Consider the following 13,624-nt stretch of genomic DNA (forward strand, 5'->3'; position numbering starts at 1 on the left):
AAAAAACTGCTTCACTCCTACGAGACTGCGCCACTGCACTCCAGCCTGGATGACAGAGACTCTGTCTCAAAAAACAACAACAACAACAACAACAAAACTGCTTCACTCCTAAACACTCCCATTTACAAGATCTCTTCTATATAAGCACTTTTTAAAATAGGCGGGTGGGGGGAGGAAATCACAAAAATACGCATAATGTTTTATAACAAAAACATTAGGTATATCAAAGTCCAGAAATGAGAACCACGTAAATGGGTAAACAAGTCCATAAGGATGTCCTAATTTTGGGATTTCATTCTAAAATATTACACCAGAAAGCTAATTATACAGACTCATTTGAATGTGACCAAACAAAACATCTTTCAACTACGCTTCTTCCCATTCTGGTATTCCTTTACTAATCCACAGAAAGTTTTTCCAGGTAGTCCCCCGCAATTCTAAGGATTTTTAGACAGTATGACTCACCTCAGTAATCACCGAGATGTTTTGTTTTCTTCAGCACAACTGCCAAAAAACCCAGTAACTGTTAAGTCACACAATCATTTTCTAATCATGGGCCCCACCAATATAACAGTAGGGTTTAAAACAGAGGTACTGAGAGTAACCATTAGGATCTATCCAGTGTGACTAGGTCACTCACTAGAAATGCCAACACGCATTTCACGTTTTTATGAATACTTTTGAGCAAAATTACTGTTACGAATAAAAAACTGATTCTGCTTAGTTGTTTTCTTACCAAGAAAATTTAGTCCACGTGGATTACTGACGATATGTCACATTTTAAAAATTACTCCATTCTATAAAACTAGTCAATTTATACCCCAATTCCACTATTTAAAAATGTGTCTGTTTCGTTTAACAGAATACAAGATGTTAACAGAACAAGATCAACGTCTATCTTATCGGGGACATCCTTTTACCCAAGATGTTTTCAGTCCCTGCAAAACCACTGTTTGCTTTCAAAAAGTAGCATAAGCCTCGTGCAGAGTGACACAGACGCTTGTCTAAGGTCACAGAAGCAGCGTATACGCTGGCAAATAAATTCCTCAGTATCCAGAAAGCCAGCGGTTTCTCCAGTTTCCTCACAGCTTTATCCCGTGAGGAGCACGCGGAAACCTCTACCCCTGCAGGATGTTTCTAAGAACCACTTCTTCCCTGTCTTAACTAAGAAGGTTCCCACAGCTGGTGCCAATCAGGTGGAGAACATGACAAGTCCCCGAAATGCACTTCCAAAGACAGGAAAGACTGCAGTGGGACAGAATCCAGAAAATCTCTCACATTCTCGAAAGCCCGAAAGAGAACCTCCAAGAAAGACGTTTGTCTCTCCTCCATCTCTTTCTCTCGGCGGGAGAGGAAGCCTCGCCCCCATTCATCCCGCCCCTTCTCCCCACCCCGCCGCAGGGAGAACTTTACCATGGCTGCCTACGGCTCCTTCACTTCCGGTGCCGGTGCCGCTAGGGCTGCGCCATCCCCCCAGTCAATCGGACAACCATAGCCTCCAACTGACCTTTCTGACAGCTCTGAGACTCTTCCGGCCACGACTAGGTGCTGTCCTGGAGGAAACGGTGGAGGACGGCTGCACAAAAACCAATCTACCTGATGAAAACTCCGTTCCCTTCTCGCCAGAAACATAAAATGCGATGGAGCTACGGCCACCGCTGCCGAGACAAAATGGCGCCGAGAAGCTGGTTTAGCGCAGGCGCCTTGGAAAGACCCTGCCCCGCCCCCGTGCAAGCCCCTGGCTGCAATTCTGGGTTCCGTTTCCATGGGACACTCCGCCGCCAATCCTCGTGTCGAACTGCTCTTCCTGACCCCTCAATTCACCAATCAGTGCCCAGTCAAGCACATCCGGAGTCATCTCTACCAATCATTTCTCAGGACTTGCTTACTCAATAACCAACTCTCCAATAACGTTGGTCTTCGGAAAAAGCCAATCATAAGTGGAAGATGTCCTACCTGCTGTTTTTCTCACCAATCCATGAAGTTTCACAGCTACATCCAATGAGGACGGCAGGTAGCGAGGTCCTATCCGAAGCTCTTCGGCGTCATGAGCAGCCAATAGGAGTTCGTGTAGAAGCGAGTCTGCTCAACAGCTTGTTATTTGGTGGATTGTGGCAGTAAATCGGGGCGAGTGGGGAACCGGGCGCAGGAACTGCAGCCGCGGCTGGGAGTGGTGCTGCCCGGACGGGGGCCCACGGAGGTCAGAGGGGAGGAGGACTCTGGAGCTGACAGCGCGCACTTCACCCGCAGTTGGTAGGTGGGGAGAGGGGAATCGGGGGATACTGAATGGACGAAGCGGCAGTAGCAGCAGCTGCTGCTGCCCGGGGTCCCGGTGCAGTTGGAAGCTTTGGAGGTGGGGAGAGGGATGCTAGGCAAGTGGCGCGGCGAGCGCAAGGGAAGGGGCCAGCCATTGACCAGCGGCAGCAACTGCAGGAACCGCCGCCGCAACTGCAGCCGCCTCCTCGTCCGCTTCCCCGGGTTCCCGGGAAAATGGCTGTGGGGCTGGCCGCGCCGCTAAGTTTGCTTCCGCGCGGTGAAGAGCGGGCTGCTTGGGGGAGCCGTCCCCCAACTCCGCGGCGCGTCCACCTCTGCGGAGTCCGTGGCAGGACTCGAGGGGCTGCGAGCTGATACCTTTCTGGGCTGTACAAAAAGTTGAGGCGGGCGCTGGGAGGAGGCAGCGGCTGCTGCGGTGCGGCTCCCCTCCCCTCCCACACCCTGTCCGGGCCACCTCCCCTCCTCCTCCCCTCCGCCCCCCGCCCCCTCCCCCGCGCGGGTCCCCCGGGGCTCTGGCGGCTCCCGGCTGAAGGCCGCGGCCCCTGCCCCTTTGGGTGAAGGAGCGCTTCTCTTTTCTGACATGGTGCAGAGCGAAGGAAGGAGAGCAATGGCGCCGTGACACTCCGCTGCCGCCACCGCGGGCCCGGGGCGGGCCGAGGGGGCCGAGCGGCGGAGGCGGGGCGCGGGCCGAAGTCGGGGTATCCGGGGGACAGCGGAGCGGAGGCTCGGCGGTCGCCTCCGCGGGGGACCTGAGGAAGCCCGAACGGAGCCCTGGCGTTTTTCGGAGCTATCTGTCCTGGAGCTCCGAGTTGAGCATTACGGGTCAAGTGGCCAGAGAGGCGGGGGCGCGGTGGGCCGCTGGCGAGCTCTGGGGCGGAACGGGCTGCCCTTTGGCGCGCGTGGGGTTCTCGCTGCCCCCTCAGCTCCTGCGTCCTGGCTGCCCTCGTAAGGGGTCTTGTCCCTTGGCTGGTGAGGATTCTGCCCCTCCCCGCTAGCGTTTGTTTACTTTCTTTCCCTTGGTCGCTCCCCGCAGTTGACTGATTCTGTCTGTGCCTGTCTTTCCCCCTCCCCGTAGTTCTAGCGACTGCGAAGATAGCTCGCTGAGCTGGAACCCCACAGATCACCAACAAAAATGAAGGTAAGTGGAGTCAACGCTGCCCCGATCCTCGCGCCCTGGACACTGCCAGTCGTAAGGCTAGTGCCGTGGAATGTCATTTGTTTTGCTACTCAAAATTGATGTTCCTACCGATCAGCAGTTTCGGCATAGAAGGATGTGTTGAATGGGTGAGAAATGATCTGTGTGTCTAAATGCGGAGTTTGGGCCCTCTCTGTAGCAGTACTTTGGAAAGGCTGGTGCAGCCTTTCAATTGTTGTCCATTCGGATAGTATTTTTAAACACTTCCTGTGTTGGCAGCAACCTTTGCAGAAGTAAAGCTTTTGTCCTGCGTTGGTTCTTTGGGGGATTTTTTGTAAATTTTTTTCTTCCCCTGTGCCAATGCGATTTTCTAAAAGAAAGAATACGTGGATTAAGTAATGAAGGTATCATTTCTTCTGTGTGTAAAGTGAACTTATGTGGCTAAAATATTTGAAGTTGAACTATAATAATAGTTTCAGTTAAATCTTTCCAGTAAGTATTTTAAAACATATACTTATCCTAAAAAGATATATATTCTACTGAGAATGACTACAAATATCAGTATGTGGATGGTTAAAGGGAAAGGATCTCATATAGTGTTCTTGAATGCTGTGGCCATTGAATGTTTCAGGTCAGATTTTTATTTGCCAAAAGCATTCCTATTCAATTTGTATTTTTTGTAAATGCACTTACTTTAAAAGGTACCCAATTCTTGTGTTATTTACTGTTTCATTATATTAAGCTCTGAAATATAGCATTTTCCCAAACTTTCTCGTGGTTTTCTATTTTCTCGAAGTAAATGACATATTTAACCTTCTTTAATATTACTTGGGAAAACTTAATTAGAAAACAAAAAATCATTTTCTACTTAAAAACGTATCTCCAAAGTGTACACTGTTAACTTTGCACTTAACAATGTTAAGTTGAACTTGTATAGATACACTTTAACTTCCGGAAAAAAAAAAAAAAGGTAAAATGACAGATTGAGATAGCAATCATCCTGTTACTCTAAAAATTAAAATGAGTGGTAGAGTGACATTTCTTACATCTTTCTATGTATCATTCTGGTCGTGTCCCTTTGCTGAAGGTAGATGTTTCTTAGTAACGCTTATTTTTTTATACTAAGAAGATGAGTGTGGTAAACTAGGTATGCCTACAAGTCTTGAGCCATCAGTTCGTATCTGCATTCATCGGCTGAATTCAGACTTAAAACCTTTCAAGTGCAGCTTTTAGCAGATGAATTTTCCAAATGATACTTTCCTTATGAAAAGATGTTACCTTTATGTGGCCATGTCAATAAACAGTTATGTATTGTTAGTGTTAGTAGCAACATTTCTTTTAATTTGAAAAATTTCAGGAAGCTATAAGTGAATAACTGAGTTTTATGATATGTGTAATATGAAATATTTTTCTTTTTTTTGTTTTTCTGCTTATATAATAGTAGAATTTTTGAAAAATTTTGTATCTGGAGAAAAAAACATATTTACTCACTGATAATTTTGAATTACAACTTTAAAACATTTTATCATATCAGGATATCAGTCTATAAAATGAAAGGTTGCTAATCAAATGTTTAGGGTATTTTTCAAATTTTCAATGATATTAATAAACAAGTCATTTTAATATTCTTAATGCTTCAAACACAACCTTTTAATGAGACTTGAGGTTGGAGTAGGGAGGCATAGTAATGACATTCACAGTTTATGTTCCTTTCACCAGGCGGCGGATGAGCCTGCCTACCTGACAGTGGGAACTGATGTCAGTGCCAAGTACCGAGGTGCCTTCTGTGAGGCAAAGATTAAGACTGTGAAAAGGCTGGTGAAAGTTAAGGTAATATTTGTTTTTATGCAATAGTTTTATTAACTCTAGATTGAAGAAATTTGGGGAGAGACTGCAAATCAGCATTTTATTGAGTCATTATACGAAAACCCTTTATATACCAAACTTACAGGAAAAGCACATCAAAAGTCAAGAAATAAAGAACTCAAAAGGAGAAGGTATTCCAAAATGCTACCATCAAAATACCATGCTCATGATATTTCCTGTCATTTGGATCTTAACTATTTGTGGTAGCATACTTGGACTGTAATCTATTTTCTTCCCTCATTTAATGTTCAGGTAGAGACAATTTCAGTGTTTAGGACAATACAAATACAACAGGAATTATGTTTTCAAGACAGTGTAAAAAAGCATTTAAAAGGTTTATTTTGCAGCTGGGCATAGTGGCTCATGCCTGTAATCCCAGCAATTTGGGAGGCCGAAGTGGGCAGATCACTTGAGGCCAGAAGTTCAAGAGCAGACTGGCCAACGTGGCGAAACCCTGTCTCTACTAAAAATACAAAAATTGGACCGGGCATGGTGACGCACACCTGTAATCCCAGCACTTTGGGAGGCTGAGGCGGGTGGATCACCTGAGGTCAGGAGTTCGAGACCAGCCTGACCAACATGGTGAAACCCCGTCTCTACTAAAAATACAAAAATTAGCTGGGTGTGGTGGCAGGCACCTGTAATCCCAGCTACTCAGGAGGCTGAGGCAGGAGAATTGCTTGAACCCGAGAGGCGGAGGTTGCAGTGAGCCAAGATCATGCCATTGCACTCCAGCCTGGGTAACAGAGCGAGACTCCATCTCCAAAAAATAAAAAAATTAACCTGGCATGGTGATGCACACCTGTAGTCCCAGCTACTCGGGAGGCTGAGGCAGGAGAATCGCTTGGACCCAGGAGGTGGAGATTGCAGTGAGCCGAAATCGCACCGCTGCACTCCAGCCTGGGTGACAGAGGGAGACTAAAAATACATATGTATATTTTTGGCTGTGTGAAGTGGCTCACACCTGCAGTCCCAGCACTTGGGAAGCCTGAGTGAGGGGATTGCTTGAGCCATGGAATTCAAGACCAGCCTTGGCAACATAGTGAGACCTTGTCTGTCCAGAAAAAAAGATAAAAAAATCAGCCAGGTGTGGTGGCAGGCACCTGTGGTCCCAGCTACTCTGGAGGCAGAGATGGGAGAATTGCTTGAGCCTGGGAGGTCAAGGCTGCAGTGAGCTGTGATTGTGCCACTGCACTCCAGGTCAGATGACAGGGCAAGACCCTATCTCAAAAAAAAAATTTTTTTTTTAAGATGCTTTTACTCTGAAATAACTTTTTTTTTTGGTGATTCCTGCCAGTAATTTTTTATATGAATATATTTTTAATAGTCTTTGTTACTTTATACTTAGATACCTCCTATGCTTATTATAAACATTTTTAACATTATAGAGGTATATCATATAGTTCATGAAGTCCTCCTTAAAAAATTTTATTTAAGTTGATGAATAATAATTTTACATATTCATGGGCTACATAGTCATGTTTTGATACATATAATGTATGGTGATTAAATCAAGATAATTTGCATATCTATCATCTCAAATATTTTTCATTTCTTTGTGTTAGGAATGTTCAGTATCCTCCTCTTAGCCATTTGAAACCATGTAATATAGCATTGTTAACTACAGTCATCCTGCAGTGGTATAGAACACTATGAAAGTCCTCCTTGATATGACTCCAAAGAGATTTGATGTGGTCTTCCAGATTTTTTTTTTACTGCGCCAGTCATAAAATTATGTCATTGGTATTGGATCATGCTGTATTGCAGTTTGCTTTATTCACTTATATATCTGATGTTTTCCTACCAGAATTAAGCACCATAAAAGGAGGAAACGTCTGACTTGTTCTAGGCCCAACACATAGAGTAGTGCCTGATACATAGTGGACACTCAAAATTTGTTGAATGAATCAGTGAACTAGAGCAGTGATTCCTAAAGGGGTCGCCCCAGACCAGCAGCATCAGCCTTACTTGGGAACTTGTTCCAAATGCAAATTTTCCCCACCCCAGATCTACTTCATCAGAAACTCTGGGGGTAAGATCCAGTAATTGTGTTTTAATAAGCCCTTTAAATATTTCTGATGCATGTTAAAAGTTTAAGAATTAGGCTGGGCACGGTGGGTCATGCCTGTAATTCCAGCACTTTGGGAAGCCAGAGTAGGCAGATCACTTGAGGCTAGAAGTTTAAGACCCACCTGGCCAAAATGTTGAAACTCTGTCTCTAGTAAAAATACAAAAAATTAGCCAGACATGGTGGTGCACGCCTGTAATCCCAGCTACTTGGGAGGCTGAGGCACGAGAATTGCTTGAGCTGGGAAAGCGGAGGTTGAGACCCTGTCTAAAAAAAAAAAAAAAAAAAAAGTTTGAGAAACATTGACTAGATGAGTGTGATTTGTAGGGTAAATAGATGTATCTATGACTATTATAAAATTTATGTTTCAGTTTTCTTGATGAACCTTCAAGTATTGTTAGGATAGGATGTCAATTGACATTCATTTCTTTTTGTTTCATACAGTGTTTTTATCATGTCAGCTATATAGGATTTGATTACTCTATATTTATTTGAGATTCTTTAACAATTCAAATTTGGTATTGTGGCTCTTATTTACTTAAAATTAATACAATGATTATTTTAGGAGGTCTTATCATACATTACCTAGATTTTGAATTTATTTGGACCATCTATTATTTGGACCATAGTAACCAGCCATCTGTAACATAGAGTTACTCTGTCTTTAGATGTGTAGTAGAAGGGAGCACTTGTTTGTATCAGTGCATATTATGATTATTGCTTAGCTTCACTTTATAAAGGATCAGAGTTCTGGTTTTAATTTGTTTACCTTTCATATAGGCAATACAGTTTGATACTGTTGTTTTTCTTTGTGTACTTGGTGGCAATCAGAACCTTTTGTGACTTGATAAAAAGCAATAAAGGCAGTTTTTTTTATAGTAATCATTACAGATTATTATATAGTTCATTCATTTAGTAAACAGTTATTAAGGGCTGATAATATGCATTGACACTTGCTAACTGTTGGGGATATAGCAATGAAGGGAAGACTCAGCCCTCGAGCTCACAGTTAATAAGAGAATGTAATAAGTATTACATTAGCAGGGGTCACCACATGGTGCTAAGAAAGCATAAATTAAAGACATTATTGTTATAGTGTTACTATAAAGGTATTTGTTTTAAAAGTAATATGCAAATTATTGTGCAAAATGTTTTTCAGGTACTCCTGAAACAGGATAATACCACACAATTGGTACAAGATGACCAAGTAAAGGGTCCTTTAAGAGTATGTATGTTGTACGGTTTAAAATCTAAAATAATCATAGATTTATACCATATTTACTGAATTTACATTTCTACATAGACTTAACATTTTATGAGAATGTTAATCAGAAAACAATACATATGAAGGGTTTAAATATAATTAGTATAAATTATGATATTGCAATGGCTGTATTCTAAGTTGTAGAATACTAAACATCTTCTAGAAGGGTAATTTAATATATATAAACATGTTAAGTTTTTCACCTACCTTTCTGTTTTGAATTCTTGAACTGGATACCTGGCTTTGTTTTTCACATTGTTGCTGTATCTGAGGTGATGTTTAGCCTTCTAAGTTGAGTATCATAACCATCAATCTTTGGTTGTTCTAATTTACCAAGTAAACTATGTTCACTTCCTAATTCAATTTAATGAATACCTAGATTACGTTTTCCATCCATTTCTGGCCATTTGTTTATGTAATAAATCTGTTATATCAGAGTACCACTCTAGTTAATATCTGATACACAAAGGTCTGGAAACTGAAAGAAGGTCAACTGGTCCATCCCTATCTCTCCAGGTGAACCTTTATCTAAAAGGTCCCTTAAATACAAATGCTGAGTCCAGTATTCACTTTTTCTGTGAAAGAAAATGGATGCTATTTTTGTTGTCTTATAATTTTACAGTTCTTCGATTTAATTTTCTTGAAGGCAATGTGATATAGTGGAAAAGCTCTAAAGTAAGACTTAAGAGACTGGGCTGTCATGCTGGACTCTGCAAATTATTTTCTTTTTCTGAACTGCAATTTTTAGTGTGTAAAGTAGGAGTAATAATAGCTACCTAACTTCTGTCAAAGTGTTTTGGAGCTCAAATTGCATAATAAATAGATAAGTACTATGAATGATAATTCTATCTTACACTGCCTTAGAACTTTATCATAAGTATGGTGTTTATTTTTCTTAGCTAGATTATATAGTTGCTGGGAGTGATTTGGTTTATTTGTTTAAATTTGGTAAGGAAATTGGGATTTCACATTTTTTAGGTTGGAGCTATTGTTGAAACAAGGACATCAGATGGATCTTTTCAGGAAGCTATTATCAGCAAGTTGACAGATGCTAGTTGGTATACCGTGGGTAAGTAATTAAGTAACACAGATTTGATTTGGAGGTTGCATATATCTGTGTTTTGTGGATACACTGAATCATTGTGTTGGTGGAGAAATATATATTATTTCCTGTCAGTTTACTGCATATAGCTGACTAAAATTCTAAGAATGCCCTTACATTCTTATCTCTTACAGTAACTTGGCCACTTTTGTCTATTTCATCCAAGAATGTACTTCTATTTTAGGTTATTTTGATGTTTCTCTTCAAGAAAGTTAGATCACAAGATTGTGATCACTTCTATAATTGCAATTAAAATTGCATAGTTGCGATCGTTATTGTATTGCTACATATTTTATATAAGGGTAATGTAGATGTTGCCAGACAATTTACAGATTTAAAAAATCCTGACCATAGTAGATTCAAGAATAGATGATTGTAACTTAGTTTTCAATTTTTGATACAGTGTGGGTGCTCATATTAACAGCTTTCAAGGTCAGGCACTGTGGCTCATGCCTGTAATCCTAGCATTTTGGAAAGCTGAGGCGGGTGGATCACTTGAGGTCAGAAGTTCGAGACCAGCCTGGCCAACGTGGTGAAACCCCGTCTCTACTAAAAATAGACAAATTAGCCTGGGGATAGTGGTGCATGCCTGTAATCCCAGCTACTCCGGAGGCTGAGGCAGGAGAATCGCTTGAACCTGGGAGGTGGAGGTTGCAGTGAGCCCAGATCATGCCACTGCACTCCAGCCTGGGCGACAGAGTGAGACTCGGTCTCAAAAAAAAAAAGAAAACAGCTTTTAAGAAAAATATAGATGCTCCTAATATGAATGCATGAATGCATTCTTAACATTCCGTGCATAAGCTTATACTGGCTTTAGGTAACTTTATTGTATTAATAGTAAGAAGCAACAAGTGTCGTAATACTTTTGTAAGTTAAAACCTTAAAGTAGTACTTAAATAGTTGCTGTCATTATGTTGATGAAAATAGCATTAGGTAACATTTCCAAATCGCCTCTCAGTACTTTCAAACTACACAATCCTGAGGATAACATCCAATCTATAGCATTGTTGGTTTTTATACTTACTTCCTGGTTTAAGTGGTATAATTATTTTGTGCTTTTCTTGTAGAAATAAAAGAATGACCATTTAGGTTTACTTTTAGTTTACTTGATTTGTTGCTTTGGGTAAAAATCATTCACATCCAGTTGATGCTCAATGTTGTGAAGAACTATGCTTTGGTTAAAAATTTCTCTGTCTTACCCTATGCCTTCTATTAGTAGTACCAATTTGCTGTGTGTAACTACTTTTTTCGAACCTCTTCGATTCTTCTTGGACTTGCTAGAATTTAGTGTTGGTTCACAATGGTGCTATTATTCTGAACTACATATTTTTAGGAAGCTTAGTTGTGGCTATTAATAGTTGTTAAATTTTAAAAACTAAGTGGCCGGATGCGGTGGCTCGCACCTGTAATCCCAGCACTTTGGGGGGGCGAGGTGGGTGGATCACTTGAGGTCAAGAGTTCGAGACCAGCCTGGCCAACATGGCGAAGCCTTTTGTCTACTAAAAATACAAAAATTAGCTGGGTGTGGTGGTGGGCGTCTGTAATCCCAGCTACTCAGGAGGCTGAGGCAGGAGAATCACTTGAATCTGGGAGGCGGAGGTTGCAGTAAGCCTAGATCGTGCCATTGCACTCCAGCCTGGTCAACAAGAGCAAAACTGCATCTCAAAACAAATAAAAACTAAGCTTAATGTTAACTCTTAGAGATTAAGTAAATACACCTTTGCTTTATTAAACTAAGACCTGATAAAAATTACAGGTGTGTGTGGAATCACCGGAAAATATATGATGCATATTCAGATATTAATATTGCACCTTATATTGTACTCACTATAAAGGTTGTACTCACGTTACTTATGAAGCTTTACTGATAAAATGCGCATGCTCTACAGAAGGACTACTTTTCAGGTTTTCTCATTTTGGGTTTCTTTATCCCAGAGTAGTTATTCAATTATGAATAGCAACCTTTGTCCTCTACATGAGTAGCATTTTAGTGTTTCTAAAAACTAGTCACTGCTAAGCATTCTCTATGGTGATTTTCTGTGTTGGATAATTACAGAAGAAATTGTATAATTCTTGTTCTCAAAGAGCTTTAGAATCTTAATTGCATATAATTGAGGTATCAAGCATTAGTGTACATAAGAATCACTTGGTGCTTGCTTAGAAAAACAAGGATTTGAAGACTCCAAGCCTCTCCAATTAGTAGGCCTGGGGATGGCAATACAAGAATGTTTCAATAAGCATGTCAGTGATTCTGATGCAGGTAGTTCACACTTATAAAAACAGGGAAAAACAGATTTATTTGGGAGAAAAATTCAAAATATTAAAGATTTTTGCACTTATGTGCATGAAGGAAATTCATAAAAAGATTTTGAAAGGCGCTGTTCCATTCAGAAAACTCAAGATAGCACTGCTATAAAGAACATTTAGATATTGAAGGGAGTGGATCACATAAAGAATGATCAGAGTATAATGACCTGAGTTACCAGTTGGTTTAAAAAAACAGTAAATTGAAATGTAAAACCTCTTGGGTCATGAACATCCTGTATTTTTCTTTCAGTGAGTACCTACTACCTGTTGGGTATAATTGCTCTTTTCTGGAATTTTTCTGATTTCTAGTTCCTAGCAAAGTATACGTAGGTATAGTCAGAAAATTATTCAAAGTGTTTATGACCTCCGTTACCCTTTTGGTTTCATGAGATACCAGAAATTATGTCAGATTATTAAAAATAAAACAAGAGGATACCACATTGCTGGTTTGGATCAAATAGGAGTTATCATCATTAGTGATCTAAAGTTATCATTAGAGTCAGTGATACTAACTTCTTCTTACATAATACAGGTATCAATTTCCCTTCTGTTAAACTTGATTAACCAATTTTGAAAGAGATTATGGATATAGTATGACTCAGTTTTTAAAAAATCTGGTGATGTCTTACCCTCTAATGGTTTATTTCTTGTTTGTTTGTTCGTTTGTTTTAGAGACAGGATCTTGCTCTGTTGCCCAGGCTTTTGTTCAGTAGCACTATCTGAACAAAAAAAGGCAGCTCCCCGCAGCCCTGAATTCCTGGGCTCAAGCAGTCTTACCACCTTAGCCTCCCAAAGTGTTGAGATTACAGGCATGAGCCACTGCTCCCGGCTTCCCCTTTAATGTTGAATAGTAAACAGCACCAACTGAAGGGGATTTTTTTGTTTCTGTTTTTGAGCAATAGAAATATTTCCTCTTCCTGCCATTCCTACCATAGTTTACTCATTGATAGTTCTTATCCTTGCCATTAAAGAATCTGTAATATGTGGAAGTGTGTTATCTGTTCAGTCATTCAAAAGGTGTTAAAATTGGGATTAGAATTCATATCTCTATCCAGCCCAAATCTCTAGTTATGTTTTTTAAAAAAGGAATTAATATGTCCACGTAAATGTTACCACTAACTCCTGGTAAATACAACTGTCAGTAAGACATTTTGAAGGTACTCTCTATTTTGCCTTTTTGTAATATAAAAACATATACTTGAAAAGTAAGGAAAAGGTAAAGGATAAAAATTTCAGTAATTCTAGTAATTAACTTTGAAAATGTACACACACAGATCATTTAACAAGTTTAGCACTAAAATCTATCATCTATATTAATGTTTTTGTAACAAGAACTTAAGATTCAGATTATTTTGTACCTTGTAGTTACTGTTTTGAACATCAGTTATATGAGATTTTGTGTAAGTTCTAGTTAATATTGAGTAGAGGAGGTTTAGATTCAACTGGTGAATTAATTAAATTTTGTAGAATGTCCTGCAGGTTTATAAGGTTTTTAATGTAGTCAGACTCGCTTATGACAAATGTTAAAATCAACCACAAAATGTTTTCAAACCCAGGTGGCTGTTCTACTGACTAGAAGATAATTCGTTAAGAAATAAAGTAGTAAAC

At 40.3% G+C, this 13,624-nt stretch overlaps 1 protein-coding gene across 2 annotated transcripts in view; it reads left to right on the top strand.

The window, feature by feature from the left end:
* The first annotated feature begins 1,655 nt into the window (after positions 1–1,655).
* ARID4A (AT-rich interaction domain 4A) overlaps positions 1,656–13,624 on the top strand; it is a 75,462-nt gene continuing 63,493 nt past the window's right edge. For both annotated transcript variants that reach the window (XM_063651649.1, XM_054448110.2), the window contains exons 1-5: positions 1,656–2,253; positions 3,350–3,412; positions 5,129–5,239; positions 8,503–8,568; positions 9,586–9,676. In XM_063651649.1, the coding sequence (XP_063507719.1) occupies positions 3,407–3,412; positions 5,129–5,239; positions 8,503–8,568; positions 9,586–9,676 (274 nt within the window). In that variant the 5' untranslated portion in view covers positions 1,656–2,253; positions 3,350–3,406. The remainder of the gene's footprint in view (positions 2,254–3,349; positions 3,413–5,128; positions 5,240–8,502; positions 8,569–9,585; positions 9,677–13,624) is intronic.

The sequence above is a fragment of the Pongo pygmaeus genome, chromosome 15 (genome assembly GCF_028885625.2).
Source record: "Pongo pygmaeus isolate AG05252 chromosome 15, NHGRI_mPonPyg2-v2.0_pri, whole genome shotgun sequence".
In the NCBI taxonomy this organism is placed as follows: Eukaryota; Metazoa; Chordata; class Mammalia; order Primates; family Hominidae; genus Pongo; species Pongo pygmaeus.